The sequence below is a fragment of the Arachis ipaensis genome, chromosome B07, assembly GCF_000816755.2.
Source record: "Arachis ipaensis cultivar K30076 chromosome B07, Araip1.1, whole genome shotgun sequence".
NCBI lineage: Eukaryota > Viridiplantae > Streptophyta > Magnoliopsida > Fabales > Fabaceae > Arachis > Arachis ipaensis.
This window is the reverse complement of record NC_029791.2, coordinates 30,686,795-30,704,476: the sequence shown is the minus strand read 5'-3', so window position 1 is coordinate 30,704,476 and position 17,682 is coordinate 30,686,795. Positions and strand designations below refer to the sequence as shown.

Below are 17,682 nucleotides of genomic sequence, written 5' to 3'. Positions count from 1 at the left end.
CGTCATAACTTAACATATTCAAGTCAAATCTGAAATACACAAGACACAACTTGTGATAACACATAACAAAACAGATGTTCGGTTCAATATGCGCAAAGATGGTTACTTTACTAAACAAGATGGATAAATCCAGGAATCTAAGCTGAAAATAATATAAATCCTTTTAATGTTGCATAACTAATAAATCCTTTTAATGTAACCAAAGAATTTCTCCTGGAAACAAGTCCTTCTAATGTAACATAAATAAATCCCAATGAATATAAGCAGAAAGTAAAATAAGTATAATATGGTAATTAAATTCACTGTAGCTAAACCTAGTAAGCTACTTCTTCCTCCCTTTGCGCATCACCCCCTTCAGTAATCCTTCCGCACGTTCAATCAATGACTTTGTGCTAGGTGCAGTGAATGGTGATCTAACTTTCCTTTTCTTGTTTCGTGGTTGATTGCACCGAACAGGTTTAACCTTGTCCTTCAATAATGAAAGAACCTGGTGAACCAATGCATTATGTAGCCCACAGATAATGTCTAGCATCAACTCCATCCTGTATGATCTGAGTGAATCCTGTAAATAGATTTACCAGGCGAGTTAGTAGTAAGAATTGTTACAGTGATATTTGTTCAAATTGACAAGTGATATATGCCCAAAAGTTTATTGAATAAACCTCGTCCCATTCATCAAGAGCACGATCTTCGGTCCAACTTTCCATGAACTTAATAACGCACATGCCACAGTCAAAGCTACAGGCAAATAACATACTTTTGCAATCAGGATGAGAAGTTTTAATATGGTATGCCCCATGATGGAAAGAAAACTAAAAAGCCTCAAGTTGAGTTATAATTTCATCTCACTTGTTCGGTTGCTTTGGAACCCTGGTGTAAGAACGAGATGGGCCGTATGTAGTCCGGACGAATGCAGGAATTACAATGCTTGCCATGTCCTCAAACAGTCTCCCCTGAAAATCATGAAACGAACATAGTCGAACAACATGCTATTGAATTAGAAACTATAGTTGTATATTGTATAAAAGAAGTATAGTAGCTTACCACATATGCATCGAGTTTATCCCTTTCATCATCTTCTGGTGCAGAATGCAAACTGTTGATTATCACTAGGCGCTTCGCATTCACCTCAAATGCATATACCCACCAATGACCCCTCCAACAATTATGAATTAACCACTGCAGCAAACAGTACATAGGAATGAGTTTGTCTCTTAAAAAAAGGAAAAAAAAATTATTGATCTCCCTCGACCATGCAAGAACCAGAACATCCTCAAATCAGATGACAGTCACGATATATTTCTTAGAAAAAGAAAAAAAATTAACGGTCTAGATGACACAGGAAGCCTATAACAACTATTTACTGAGTCTAGGAGACTCACCTAACCCATTTCTAACAGCAAAGTATAGTAGATTCAATCAACGTAATAACATGGCAAACCCGAAGAGCAAAATATGCAAATAAAAACAACCATATCAATAGTTGGTAACAGTGACCATCCGTTCCAAATTTAACCATGGACTTAATGTTGGATTCCAAAGCCCGCTTTAGGCCACTTATACAAATATTGGTATATAAACAAACGACACGCATAAAATAGGACCTAGTTCAGACAGGATATAAATATTTCAAAACAAAACAGCAATCCCTAACAGTCAAACGGACTATCCTTGTCCATGTTAAATAACACATACAGCATCAAGGGAGATGTTTCCAAGTTTACTTTGAACATAATAAGGCAGAGTGGAGCTATCGCTAGTAACAAAATAATTACACACAACTCATGCAACATAAACCGGAAAAAGAGACCAATGATGTACAACATTTTACACGCCGTATAATATATTGTAAGTTCATATTTTTTTTAAAAGATTACAACTCACCCATTTTCTCTTTGCAGCTTCGAGTTTGTCAAAGAACCTAGTTTTCTCACCAAATTTTGGACTAAGACCATCATAAATTGGTCTTGCACCGTCAATAAATGATGCCAGATTATCTTTTCTTGTGACTGATTCCTGCAAACCCACACATAATAAGAATCCTTACCAAATATTTTTCACATTGTAATTAGTATAGTGTAATTACCAATATGCTTGGACACGCAATAGAAATCTCGCTTGAATCTAGATGATTCGGTGTCGTTGAAGGAGTAGCATATCCATTGAATTATCTACATAATTTATTCAGCAAGTGTAATCTAAACACCGTTAGAAAGATAGGAAATTTAGACGCATGATTAGGTTCATATACTTACGCAGCTGTTGACCCAACTACGAGCTTTCAAGGTCCATAAGTCCTTCCTTTGTGATACCATATGTTCCCGGCCTTCATAGTAAGCCAAATCTTGCTCTTTGTTCAAGGACGAGTTAAGTATCCGTGCTCTGATTTGTTTCTCCTTAGTCTCCCCCTTCTTTATATTTCTTAGTCTTGGATGAATTGAATGTATCGGGGATGAGGTTGGAGTCTTTTCAAGCTGAGTTAAACCGAGTGAAAAGCTAGGTCTCCCTGGACTCGGTGTATGGTAGCCTGATTTGTTTGGCAACACTGTTTGTAAGGGCTGCATGATTATGGCCTTTGTTTGCTGCCCCTGTTCAACATTATTCAGCACTTGCTCAAATTCAAGACACTGTACGATTAAGATGTCAAATTTGCTGCAAACGAGTGCAATATGACGTTAGCTAAAATGACAAGTTATGCTTACCACCACGGCTAATCACAATACGGGTTAAGAAAAATAAAGAAGAGAAATATACAGCAAGGTAAGCCAGAAACAACTTACTGGTCAAAATCATACTCGGTGAGCTGGACATGTGCCGCTAACGGTGTATATGGAGATGCATCCTTGTGGTCAGGGTTTTCTTCTTGAGCACCTTCATGATCGTCATTGAACACGGGCTCTGCTTGTTTTACATCCTATGGTGGAGGCTGTTGTTGGAATAATCGATGCCTTCTAGCAAGCGGCATGTCGTCTTCATCATCAGAGTCCGGGACTACCAAAGGTGCACCCTTGCTTCTTAGGACACTTTCTCTTGGAATTGCTTTTTTGGTGCCGCTTCTAGATCGGCTTCTACAGATAGGCAACTTTCTCCTTGTACCAAGCCTGCATTCCTATGGTGATATTAATAGAAATCGTCATTTGCATCATAAATACTCAAACTTGTCGTCGTAGATATCATCATTTGCATGATAAAATAAACACCCATGATAATAACACAAGTAATTTTAAGTAACCGAGCTCACCTTCTGCGTATCGATATCTCTATGCTGAGGTTTGGACCAACTCTTGATAGATGGCGCCTGTTCAGAGTCCTTGCGTGGCTGTTTTCTTCCACCGTCGACCTTGCCACACTGTTGGAATTACCCAAGAATTAACAATTACATGCACATCACAGCACATTGCACACCAGACAAGGTGGAATGTACCAACATAACAAGAGGATGCATCAAAATACTAACACAATTGAATCACAAATTAGCTATCCAATTTAGATTATAACCCCATTTGAGCATCTTAAATGCATTTGTTTACTTAACAAACACAAACTAAATAAAAACTCAAAGAGAAATAAAACATATTAATTGTATTCAAAGAAGCCTTCAACATAATAACTCCAAACTAGCATTCACGGTCATTGAAATTAATTCTCCCAATTTTTCTGTTTAAACATCATCTATCAAAACCAACCATCCGATTATATACTGAAATAACAATCAATTTTAAAAACCCAAGATCTATGATAAAGACCAACCATCCAAACACATACTGAAGTAACGATCCAATTAAATAAGCGAACGAGTTATCATAAAGACCAACCATCCAATAGCCTACTAAAGCGACCATCCAAATGGCTTAGGAAAATTATTAACGTACTAAGTGGAGTAGCACAATCGTCAATTACAACCACACCAATCATCAATGTAAACTATTTTCACACAATGCATCAACTTGGCAGCCCCAGAAAACAATTTTTTCGTACATAAAAGCCATCTGAATAAATAAATCATAAGTTAGCTATCCAGTTCAGATCATCACCCAATTTGAGCATCTTAAATGCATTTGTTTACTTAACAAACACAAATCCAATAAAAACTTAAGAAAAATAAAACACATCAAATGTATTCAAAGAAGCCTTCAACATAATAATATGTAAATAGCATTTACGGTCATTGAAATCAATTCTCCCAATTTTTCTGTATAAACATCATCTATCAAAACCAAACATCCGATTACATACTTAAGTAACCATCCAATTAAATAAGTGCAATATCTATGATAAGGACCAACCATCTAATCACATAAGTAACTATCCAATTTCAAATAAGCGCACGTTCTATCATAATGAAAGCAGATTACCTTATCCGCATCCTTATAGCTTTCCTGAGATGTAGTCTTGCCCTGGGTAGACGGCGATTGGTCAGAGTCCTTGCGGGACCTTTTATACCTTCCTTTTTCGTTTACTGCTTTACTACTAGACTCTTTCTTCTGTTTTTTCGCCTTCCTTGCATTGTCGACGATGCAACCCTATTTGTTCAATCTGGGACAACAAAGTTAGAAAAAAATCAAAGTGAACCTCCAATGGCATTTGTATTCAATTTGATTATAAAAATGAGATTATTAGAGATTGAACCTGTGAGATAACATGCTCGGCCTTCTTATCAAGTTCATTAGCGGTCCATTCATCAATCCAAGGCTCGGCTACTTGACATGCATGTAACAAACCATGCTTTAAGCGCTGAAAGTACAGAACCTATACACAAGTAACTTAAATATTAGGATTTACACCTTAAGACGTACATGTTTTTTAAATTTAGGAAATTTATTTGCGACACCAGCAACACGAACATGCACCCGCCGCATGTTTTCCGGTTCTGGTCTTGGAATTTCCTTATTGCATCTTGAAACCACTTTAGTATCTCATACGGCCAGTGGAATTTTCTTGGGTTCGATACATCCAATATTGGAGGGAGGTGTCACGGGAAAATAGTCTGCTGGCTTGTGGGGCTAAGAAACATCTTCAAAACCACCAGGATAAAGTATCGTCTAAAGGTCATCCTCTGTTGCTCGGTCTCCATTGGACAGGAAAAGACAAAGTCCCGCAATTGTGTTGTAGTTTTCTTTTAGAACACTCTCTTCATTGCCAAATGCGATGCATTTTTTTCTGCAGTTCTGGGATTGGGTCCCCTACGTTAACGAGACATTGTACAATAATCAGTCAGTGTCAACAAAGGAAAAACAAAAACAACGCATAGGAATTTTTACATCTTACATAACTTCGACTAACCTTGAGAAGGTATGCTGAATACACTGCCGATCAGTTCGGTGGTAACGCAAATGTCCCCCGCGTCGACCCTGAGAGTGTTTGAGTCCACGTCATAGGCCCTAGCTAGTTGGAGCATGATGCTCTGCTTCACATGCCACAGCGGTACCCGCCGCAAGAAATCAAATCCAATTGCCTCAATCTCAGCCAACTTAGCGTGCTTATTATGTAGTTCCAAGTGGGTAAACAAGTTGTTAATATAGCAAGGTGAGCATCACGTCTCGACTAATTTCTGTTGAGCAAAAAATTAGGATCAGAATGATGTCAAAAAATATAATCACACATGTTCTTTTAATCATGTAAACAATGGGATACCTTTTTACCCATCTGATTTTGTGTTCAGCCGGTGTAAAAATGGGTTTGTTGGAGCACCGTGAAAAATTACTCACGCAGTAATCCCCCTGAATTCTAAGTTTTTACCTCTAACAAAAGAAGCAGGTGACCTGCAGCCAAATAATATAAATAATAGCACAATCTTACCTTTCAATCGATGTAACCTTAATTATTGGAGCTAGATGGCATCAGAAGATAATACTGATTTATCGAAGCCGAAAAGAAATTATTGGCATTGAAGATTCTAGCTTATTTCTAATATCTGATATGCTTCGTAAGATTTATTAAGATCAAACCTCCAAATGTCCCTATAGTAACCATCTTTACTTAAGATAAAAAACTAATTCATGTAAACAGAGCATCAACTATGAAGACCAACTGTCCAACCACATACTGAAGTAACGATCCAAATAAATAAGTGCAAGATCTATCAGATAGACCAACCATCCAATACTCTACTAAAGCGACCATCCAAACGGCTTACAAATAATTATTAATAAACTAAGAGGAGCAGCACAGTCGTCAATTACAACCACACCAATCATCAATGTAAACTACTTTCACACAATGCATCAACTTGGCAGCCCCAGAAATCAATTTTTTCATCCAGAAAAGGCCATTCGAATAAATAAATCACAAATTAGCTATCCAGTTCAGATGTACTCCGATTTGAGCATCTAGAATGAAAATTTTTTATAAATAAACACAAACCAGATAAAAACTAAAAGAAAAATAAAACACATCAAATGTTTTCAAAGAAGCCTTCAACATAATAACATCAAAATAGCATTCACGGTCATTGAAATCAATTCTCCTAATTTTCCTGTATTAACATTATCTATCAAAACCAATGGCCCAATTACATACTGAAGTAACCATCCAATTAAATATGCCCAATATCTATGATAAAGACCAACCATTGAATCACATAATAAATAAGAATGTTTAGAAAGGATAAAATGCAAAAAAGACACAGTTAAGGTTACCTTTCTCTTCTGAGCACGAGATTCATTGATGGCCCTAAGTTGTTGTCTAATAGTATGGAACAAAGATGAAAGATAGAAGAGTTAACCTAAATCTAAAAAGGCTTCAAATGAAAGAATGAATACAAAAAATAGAAAGTGGACATTGTGCTGAAAATTCATAGAAAGCAAAATGAACGGAGTGAAAATGAATATCTAATAAACACTAGCGAAAATGGATTCACCTCCTAGCAATTAAGGACACCTGTCTTGTTACAACTTTAAACTCGGGATAGTGAGATTTCTCTAGCTTACTGAGGCACACAAAAAAGTGAATATTGTATACTTATCCTACTCTTGTAGCTGGGACCATGAGTTAAAAATAATGAATAAAAACATAATCAAATTTTGTTTGAACAAAACAATAGAATATAATGATGCAGCTCAAGGCCCTCAACCGTTTCTTTAGTGCAATTTGACAGACGCCACGTACAAGAATCTGCAGAAAATGCCCCCAGCGATTTTTGGACCCTTTTTTCGGCCCAAATCCAAACCAGAAACACAGAATATAAGTCAGAGAATGGAGGAATCAAGGGATAGACGTAGAACAATTTATCATACATTCATATACATAATTTTAGGATTAGATGTAGTTCTTAGAGAGAGAGGTTCTCTCCTCTCTCTTAGGATTAGGATTAGGATTTCTCTCAATTTTAGGACTGCTTATCTTCATTACAGGTTCAATGTTCCTTTTATTTATTTTATCAATTTAGTTTATGAACTCTTTATGTTTAAATTGATTTTCTATTATTAATGCAATTGAGGTATTTCAGATTTATGATTTTTATTTAGCCTTTTACATTCTTGGCTTTAATTGATTAATTGGAGACTCTTGAGTTATCAAACTCATCGTGATTGATAATTGTTATTTTTGCTAATTGAATTTAATTCCAATAACTCTAGTCTTTCCTTAGGAATTGACTAGGACCTGAGGATCAAATTGATTAGTCCAATTGACCTTCCTTTGTTTAGCAAGGGTTAATTCAGTGGGATTAAAACCCAATTCTCATCACCGTTGATAAGGATAACTAGGATAGGACTTCTAATTCTCATACCTTGCCAAGAGTTTTATTAATTATTAATTTATTTTCCTTTGTCATTTAAATTACTTGTTTCTTATTTCAAAAACAAAAAATTTTACCTTTTCCATAACCAATAATAAGATCACTTCCCTGCAATTTCTTGAGAAGACAACCCGAGGTTTGAATACTTCGGTTATAAATTTTATTGGGTTTTGTTACTAGTGACAACCAAACTTTTGTAAGAAAGGAATTATTGTCGGTCTAGAAGCTATACTTACAACGCGAATTTAATTGTGAAAATTCTAGATCGCGCGAGAGTTTCGTTCTTTCAAAATGGTACCGTTGCCGGGGAATTGCAACTGTGTGCCTTATTATTGGTTATTGTAAATATTTTCTTTTACCTGTTTATTTCTTTTTATTTTTAATTTTTATTATTTACTATGAACTCTCACCCCTACCGCTTTGAGTTTGGTTCCAATGTTGTTGCAAGGAATGGAAATTATAACAGGAACATGCGTCAAGGTCAAAACAATCAGAGATGGAAGGAGTCACGAGGATCTGATCAACCCTTCCGGCAGCAACACCTTTCACAATACCACAGACAAAGACCATCTTACAATGCATGCCAAGACAATTGTTATGGTGGACCCCCATCATATACCTATGATCCACCTCCTCAACATAGCTTTGAACCACCATACTCACAAGCCTTCTACAACCAAACACCTCCAGACGACCCTAACCCATATCCACCCCAACTCCAATCCGATTACTCCCCAGAACCACCACCTCAATATTCACCATCTCCATATCCTATTCAAGAAGAACTACCTTCGTATTATGAGCCCTCTCTCCCAACCATTGAACCCTCATATCCACCCCAATCTCCAATGGATGACACCCTTCGTGTTTTTCTTCAAGGACAAGCGAAGATGCAAAGGGATGTATTGGAATTCACAACTGCCTTAACCAAGGTAGTGAATAAATTAGCTTCCCAACATCGGAGCACTCAAAGTATTCCCATGGCTACATGTGGAGAGTCAAAAGAAGAGCGTAGCATGAAAGAGACACTAGAAACTTCGGTGGACAATGAGGAACATGGCTTTGTATTGGAACAAGTGGAGGAAGCCATAATAGTTACAGAAGAAGAAGTGGTTGAAGATTTAGGAGATGCTGAACCTCCATGGGAATCGAGAACTATAAAGGATTCCACTGAGAAGCTTGAAATTGATGCTAAGGAAGATAGTGCACAACCTCCAAGGCATATACCTTGTGAAGAATTGGGCGAAACAGACCAAGAAGCTGATTCCCTTAGCATTGATGATCATGAATCAAGCTCTCCCAGTAACCAACTTGCATCCGCAACTGAACTCCTTGAGCCTGAAGAATCTTACCCAAGTGAATACGAAGATGATGTGGAGGTAGATTTTTCTCAACCTCCAACTTATGACTTAAGTGATGATGAGGAAGAAATCGAGGACTTTGATCAAGACATGGTTGAATTTGAAGAAGTTTACAAGGAAGTGGAGGAATTCACAGTAGAACACAAGGGAGTAGAGCTTGTAAAACCACTGGAAACACCTGTCCCAAGGCCATTACCGCCCAATACAAATTTCAAGTGGGTAAAATCTTTAGCTTTTATCTTTACTTTTCCACTTGAATATGGTTTGCTTGAAACAGATGGCCAGCTTAGAGCTCTCTGCGACTTTAAGAGTAAAAGGGAAATGGTTCACACTCAGAGCTGGTATGCAAGATTCAATAAGGCTCCACGCTTCAATTTGAAGTGCAAGGATTGGTGTCAAGTTCAATTGAATGGGTCTCGGAAGACGTTTGGTCATCTTGGTGAGAATACAATTTCCAAACCGCCCGACTGAAAAAATATAGATCGAAACAAAGGCGGATATAAAAGCAAGGGTTAACTCAGTGGGATTAAACCCAATTCTCATCACCGTTGATAAGGATAACTAGGATAGGATTTCTAATTCTCATACCTTGCCAAGAGTTTTATTAATTATTAATTTATTTTCTTTGTCATTTAAATTACTTGTTTCTTATTTCAAAAACCCAAAATTTTTCCTTTTCCATAACCAATAATAAGATCACTTCCCTACAATTCCTTGAGAAGACGACCCGAGGTTTGAATACTTCGGTTATAAATTTTATTGAGTTTTGTTACTAGTGACAACCAAACTTTTGTAAGAAAGGAATTCTTGTCGGTCTAGAAGCTATACTTACAACGCGAATTTAATTGTGAAAATTCTAGATCGCACGAGAGTTTCGTTCTTTCAGTAGGCGATAAATAACCATCCACAAATACTGATAAACTAAACATCCTAATTGATACTATAACGAACATCCAGTGTAACTTGGTAAAAATAACAACATAATTACCCTTTAAAACGACTAGCTACGTACCACATGATCGTGTAAAATAACCTTGTGAAACCGTGATAGTTAACTAAAACAAAACCACCAATCATTGCACATACAAGCACACACGAATAACCATCCATGTTGAAAGTGAAAGTGAACATCCAATCCCTTACATAATTGAACATCCGCATCAGTTGAAAAAACAAACCATGTAGTCACTATCTAGAACGAACGGCTACGCACCAAAAAACTATATAGTAAAGCATGGAGCAATCGAGTACAAATTTATTAACCTAACTCATAAATTATAGAATAACCATCAACTATAATCATTATGCATTCAGTCTACACGAAATTAATAGAGTATAGTAGTTCATTCTCACCAAAGAAAAAAGGATTATGGGAATTACTCACATATGGACTTTTGCAATAGCTGCCTACAAACCTTAAAACTAATATGAACCCAATAAACACAGAGATGAAAAAATAAACACTAGCACAACCTTGTCCAACTTATTCTAACTTTTGTTGAAGGAGCTTAACAAAGACATTAAACCACCAGCTTGTTCGGGCACATTCCGGCCAACAACAGCACCAAGGTTTACATCTTGAGATGCGTCCGGACGAACCACCTGCTAAACACAAAAAAAAAGATCCAACAGTTATCTTCTTGCATAGTACTATACAAAATAAACATGCAAGGTCGAGATTAAGCCAAACATGTACTGGGGATGAATTCTTGTTTTTTCTCCGAGCAGAATTCTTGAAGGACTTCTCCAGGGTAGCAGCGAGCCTCTTACTCTTTGGCCGGCCCTTTGTGGTGACCTTTGATGTCGACGACACCGACAACGTTCAAACTCTGTGAGCCAATGCTGGTGTGGGTCTCTCACACGCTCTCAGACATCTTCTTAGCACGGTGCACAGCCAACTTGGCCCTTGTTTCTTCCATAGCAGCATGCAACAATGCTATTTCGTTATCGTCACCGACGGTCTCTTGAGCAACATTATAAAAGTGTGTACACAGTCCCCTGAATGCAACATGACTCTCATCTGACCGACTGACATCATGGCTACTCTTGACATACGTATGCTTGCGCTTGATTTTCTTGCTCCATCGAGGGAGAACATAACAGATAGGTACTTTCTACACTTTATACGAATGAAAAATTGCAAGACAGTGATAGCACAACACACCTGAACTCTCGAAAAGATTGCACTCACAATGAACCTCCTGTGAGGAACGGTCAAAGTGTACATCGTATGGAACGTAGAGAATAGTATCGTTGACTAATTTCTCCTCTTCCACCTTCGTGCACACCAATGGTCCCTGTTCAGCAACTACAGAGACTCTGCAATCAGCCTTCTTCACGAACTCAGTTTGAACATCCCTAAACATGATGGTAGTATACTCTTGCTGAAATTGTCTCTCCATAGGCGAGCTCATTGCACAAGGGATAACCCCTCTCGAGTCTGCAGCATCATCCTCCAATTCCCTCTGCTCTTTGATTCCAAGCACATTGTGATATTCGTGAACAAATTGAACCAAGCTAGTCTTACTGTGTAAGAATCCACCGTAGAATGCGTGCATGCTCTCATTCCTTTGCGTACTCCTCATGGCAGCCCAAAATTCACCCTTGAAGTATATGGGGACCCACATGCATCGGTCATCAAAAAGATCTACAAAAAATAAAGAAACCTTACACCAAACTTATTTCTACAAATAAAAAAATCCAGAAACCAAATAATTGTCAATTAAAGCGTGTGAAGTAATCGTACACTAACAAACCTGACAGCCATGTGTTGTTATGTAAGTTGTACTCATCTATAAATTCAGACTAGTTATCCTCGAATGACTCTTCAGTCCGAGAGTTCCACACAATGTCATTGAGGTCATCATACAAATCTCTGTACCGGTGGTAACCCCCAAGCTTGTGCGGTAACTTCTTCGTAATATGCTAGATGCACCACTGGTGGTGTGTGTTAGGTAATGTATTTCTGATTGCACAGAAAATGGATTGACATTGATCGGTTATGATACATTGTGGAGCAGTTCCCATGCACTTCACCCATTTGCTGAAAACCCACTCATAACTTGGAATTTCCTCATTCCCCAGCAAAGCATAACCGAGGAGGGTCGACTTACCATTGTGGTTGACCCTAACGAACGACACAAATGGTAATCCATGCCTACCAGAAAAACTAACCAGACATAAGAAACTCCAATCATGATCGGATAGAGTTTAAAAAAAAAGGGATAAAACACCAACTTAACTACTTCATACCTATTTGTACTGTAGGTGCTATCAACTGACACGACGTCTCCGTAGTATTCATACGACGTCCTACACCTTGCATCCACCCATACTGCACTCCTAAATTTACACTCTTCATCCAACTTCACCGCGTAAAAGAAGTTCGGATTGATGTCCTTCATTCTTATGAAATAGCTCATCATCTCCCTGACATCCGCATTCACATTGCTAGTTTGGAGCCTTGCTGTTATATATTTTCTTAAATCTTTTTCTGAGAATCCCATGTTAGACGGACCCCCAGCCTCGTTTGCCAAAGTTAGGAATGTCTTATTTGGTCGAATCCCAGCCTCATCATTATCCTCGATCACGCACTTCGCATGCATGGTCAGCTGCCTATACTCATGGTTGTGCACTGCCTTTCTCGCTGAACATGGATGCGAGTGCCTCAACTCAACCTTGAACAAAACACAGTCCTGCATGTTTTTATCAAACTTGACATATATTCTTGCCTTGCACCCAGCAGCTGAAATTGTATTCTTCCGCGTTGGTGCTTTGACACGAGACCCACGGAACCCGTCGCGATTACAGTGGATAGCTTGGTTAACGGGTATCTTTGTGATCTTGTCATATGTTGTCGTCCTTATCTTAGTTGCAAATCCTACTTTCTTTGAGTAGGTAACATAAAAGTCATTAGCCATCTATAACTGCGCAAACCGCATTCCAACTCTTGGTATCTCGTCTTCTTGAAGGCAACCATAATCTGGTAACTATGTTTAAGATTAATTACAAAAAATAATTACCATTATTGATCAAATCAAACATGCGAATTATGACTACACAAAATTAAACTAGAGTCCAAAACCTCGTCACCAAGCTCCATCTCTTCACTTCCAACCTCAGTAACATCTGACAGTTACATGGCCTATAATTCCGAAAGAAACACAGTAACCAAAAGGAAAAAATCCTTATTAAATATCATGTAAATAAAACCTCAAACACAAGCACCAAAAATACAACAACAGCTAGAAATCATGCTAATCATCCTACCCATTTTAGCTTAACAACAACTGCATGGAAATGACAACGATGGGTAATAGAATTATTTATTCCATTTTAGCTATTATTTAAGCGCCTGCATCATCCTTTAGTTGCTTCTTTTTTTATTCAATGACCATCATGTAGAATTATATATATAAATTCTTTTCTACACATGCAGGAAGAACATAAGCACACCATTCATTATAAACCACTCATATAAGCATATAATTAGTGAATTTATGCAAATTCAGCACACATATAAGCATATAAACCCATCAGCATGAAAAATAAGAAAATAATATGCAGGAAGCATGTAGGCATACCACATAATATGCAGGAAGCATATGAGCATATAAATACAAAATATGCAGGGAGCATATAAGGAAACAATGCCATTATAAAACACCCATATAAGCATTCCATGATTAAAATGCAGCATATACAATTACCATACACATTAATTCAGACCTCGATTTCAGCGCCTGCATCACCCTATAATTACTTTTTTAATTCATTCAATGACCATCATGTAGGAAGAATATACGCATACCATACATTATAATGCATTCATATAAGCATACCAACTAATTAATTTATGCTATTTCATCATTCATATAAGGGCATAAGGCCATCTGCATTTTATTTAAGAATAAAATAGGATGGTTAGCATATAAGCATGCCATATAATATGCTGGCAGCATACATTCATATACACATATACGCATAAATATGCTTCCTGCATATAAGCATACCATACTATCAAAAAACAGTCATATAAGCATGAAATGATTAATTAATTTATGCAAATTCTCCATGCATATAATCATATCATTCAATATAAAACAATCATAAATTTATTTGAATCTCAACTCATCGATCACATCTGGATACTGCATTAATCCAAAAAAACACCCTATGTACATTGTGACTTAAAATCTAAATTATTTGAAAGATAACCATCCATGGCCCAATTTGTTGATCGTAATTGCTCACCTTGTTCGACTTCTCACCGTGGACGACAACATCACCGGATACGTTTTCATGTTGATTTGATAAATTCTCTACAATGGCAGACAGAACACAACCTAGCGGTTCAACCATTTCGCACTCCATTAATGAACCTCGGCTCTGTGGTGTGCATGAAGGAGGACCCTCACTTGAAACACGTTTGTTTTGCGATGTCGCCATCGGGGAGAAGGCACACTGGCTGCGCACTGTCCTTGCTGGAGGTCGGGGTTGCTGCGTCGGCGCGAAGATCCTGCAAACCAACGGGACGTAGTGCTGGGCGGTGGACTGTGCAGACGAGAAGACGATGGGAACAGACGCATACGGTGGTCGGTGATCGTGGCGGGGCTGAAGCGGCGAGATTCTCGAAGTAATCGAGAGAATGGAGGTCATGCCGTCTTGAGAGAGGGAGGTCGTTGTTTTGATTTTATAATTGATGATAATTCTACTTTTTTTAAATTTCAAATTAGAAAGAAATCAAAATTAATTATTTATCTATAATTTAATCTTAATTTCAATTAAATCCCATTATATATATTGTACTGACTCTTCATATTTTTCCTTCTTTTCAAATAGGAAATAACAAAGAAATGTTGATTAGATTTGATTATGAAGTTAAATTGATCACTGTTCAAATAAAATATAAGAGAATTTTGTATTTAGTTAGTGACTAGATAACACAACTCAATTAATTGTGTGTTAAAAAAATGTCTCCATTAATATTCGTAATATTTTTTGGTGGGCTCCAAATAATATGGTGGCTGGTTCAAATACTAAGATGTTTTTGTTTACCGAAAAAAGAAAGGTGTTTCATTTTCAGCATTCATGTCATATACTTCTTATTTGTGAACTTAAAATCAATTAATTTATCTTTTGTTGGGAAAGTGAAATGAATCCCTTCTTAATCCTTATATGTTTAATTAATGAGAAAGAAATTGAAAATAGCATATGCTCTTGATGCTTTGTTTTTTGTGTAATTGCCATTTTATATGAAAATGCCGTTGTCAAAACGTAGACAGTAAGGCCAAAGCGCATGTCGTCGTCACAAGCTGCGGTGATTTCAAGTTCAATGTTCACAATAAAAATTAAATTTATAAATGATTTCAAATATTCGTTTATATTTGTGATTTAAAAATAAAAAATATGCGAGATATTCGAGAATTATTTAAAAATCATGACAATGTATTTTTTTTTATAAAATTTGCTATACATACAATTTTTTTTGGAATACAAGTCTATACAAATTAATCCAAATTCAATAAAAATAACTCTCAATTTAGAGAGCATGTAAACATGCACTTCCTCAACTTTGAATAGTGCGAAATAAGAAATGGTTCTTTTTCAACGTTTATATTCCACGTTCTTCCTCCTCCTTCTCCTTCTTTTTCTTCTCCTTCTTCTTTGCATTCCTCTTCCTTTTTCTTCACATTTCTTCTTCTTCGCGTGTTTCATTCTCATCGTGGTTCCTTTTATTATTGTTATTATTGCTTCATTTTTTTCCTCCTCATCTTTCTATTGATTTTGCAACATTATGTATTTTTTTCTTCTTTATTTGATTTTTTCTCCTAAAAAAATTATAAGAAAACGAAATAAGATGAGGAAGAAGAAGCAGTAGAAGATAAAGACGAGAAAGAGGGAGAGTTTTGAATTATGCAGAACTTATCAAAATAAAAATACACCTAAAATTTTTAACATACACCCAAATATCTTCGTATTACACCTAAATGTCTTCGTGTTACACCCAAATTTGCTGCAAATACAGAAAAATATTTCCTCTAATGCTGCATTTGTTTCTTCTTCTTTCTTTACTTATTTCTTTCTTCCTTTTGGTTAAATGAATGTAAGTTCATCCTCTTCCAAGTAAGTTTGTAGCATTATGTGTTTCTTCTTCTTCTTTGTTTGATTTTTTGTTTTTATTCTTGTTAAGAGAGTAAAATAAGAAGAAACTTGAGAAGATAAAACAAAAAAAATGAATAAGAAAAAAAAAGAAAAAGAAGATGGTGATGATGATGAAAAAAAAGAATCAGTAGAAGATGAGGAGGAGAAAGAGGAAGAGTTTTGAATTATGTAAAACTTATCAAAATAAAAATACACCCAAAATTTTTAAAATACATCCAAATATCTTTGTATTATACCCAAATATTTTCGTGTTACACCCAAATTTGCTGCAAATATAGAAAAATGTTTCCTCTAATACTATATTTTTTCTTCTGAATTGAACCACACCTCAGCTACTTGATTGGATTCAAAATAATAATCAATTTTGTTCTGGTTCATTTGAAAATCTGAACCTGAATTATTCATTATCTTCAACAACGAGATAACTGATGATGGATGAGAAAGAGAAAAAGAAATTCCAATGAAAAAAAAAGGATGAAGAGGAAGAGGAAGAAGAGGTGGTGTTGATGACGACGATAACGAAGAAGAAAAATAATGAAGAAGAAGAACGTGCAATAACGGTACGAAACGCGTGAATATAAATGACTTGTAAAGACTTATATGACAAAACGCTTGTATGTGGAAAATAATTGTTTCCGTAGCTAGCTTTTATAGACTGTTTCATTAAATGGAGTTGTCAAAATAATTACAAATGACCCCAATTTTCAAATTTCGAATATTTGAACAAGCCTAATTTTCTCAAATTTAAGTAAAATTATATTTTTTGTCTTTCCTTTTTATTTTATTGTATGCAGTACTAATACGAATTTGCATCAAGGAATATAAAGAATTAGGTTAAAATTCAGAGAGAATAAAATAAAAATTCCTAAAATTAGGACCAAGAGTGAAATTAGAGTTTTCAATTATATCATGCATATCCATACTATTATACTATATTTCTATTTATAGTATATTTCTCTAATTGAATTATAGGCCCAATGCTAATCCTAACATTACCCTCCCCTCAAAATAACTTTGCACTTAAGGTTGTGAAAAAAAATACTTTAAGCCAAATTAAAATAGTAAATGCGAGGTACAATTAATAAAAAAAAGTAATCCTAAAATAATATTTTCTATGCTACTACTTAAAATAAAAATTAACCATTAGGATTTCATTGTTTTAAAAAAATTAGATCCATTAATTAATCACAATAATGACTTTTGAAAGTTGACCCAATATTTGGCCCATTCTGCAAGTTCTGAATTTGGGTTGAGAACACATATTGAAGCCCCAACCTTTGAGGAGGGAGCAATCCCTTCCTTCCCTTCTTTCATTCTTAGAGATGGAGAAGAGGAGGAAGGAATCTGCCTCAGCAATTCCAGCCCATACGCCCCCGGTCGTCGCTGGCTTGCATGGAGGAACCACTATCCAGCTCTCAT

The 17,682-nt window shown here is 36.3% G+C and overlaps 1 protein-coding gene and 1 long non-coding RNA gene across 2 annotated transcripts; both read right to left on the bottom strand.

Moving 5' to 3' along the window:
• LOC110264936 lies at positions 4,806-6,838 on the bottom strand. The gene is made up of 2 exons (XR_002351323.1): positions 5,635-6,838; positions 4,806-5,551 (listed from the first exon to the last, which is right to left on the bottom strand). It is a non-coding gene; the product is annotated as an uncharacterized LOC110264936 (long non-coding RNA).
• On the bottom strand, positions 10,956-13,019 carry LOC107606917 (protein FAR1-RELATED SEQUENCE 5-like). The gene is made up of 4 exons (XM_016308919.1): positions 12,352-13,019; positions 12,108-12,256; positions 11,298-11,746; positions 10,956-11,213 (listed from the first exon to the last, which is right to left on the bottom strand). Exons 1-4 carry the CDS (start codon positions 13,017-13,019, stop codon positions 10,956-10,958), a joined length of 1,524 nt encoding a protein of 507 aa, XP_016164405.1.

Excerpts from the sequence above, each read along its gene's own strand:
- LOC107606917 (XM_016308919.1), bottom strand. The coding sequence starts at position 13,019 with ATGGCTAATGACTTTTATGTTACCTACTCAAAGAAAGTAGGATTTGCA. Across the intron at positions 11,747-12,107 it reads CATGGGAACTGCTCCACAAT|ATCTTTTTGATGACCGATGC; the intron begins GTATCATAACCG and ends TATTTTTTGTAG. Across the intron at positions 11,214-11,297 it reads TTGACCGTTCCTCACAGGAG|AAAGTACCTATCTGTTATGT; the intron begins GTTCATTGTGAG and ends TATAAAGTGTAG.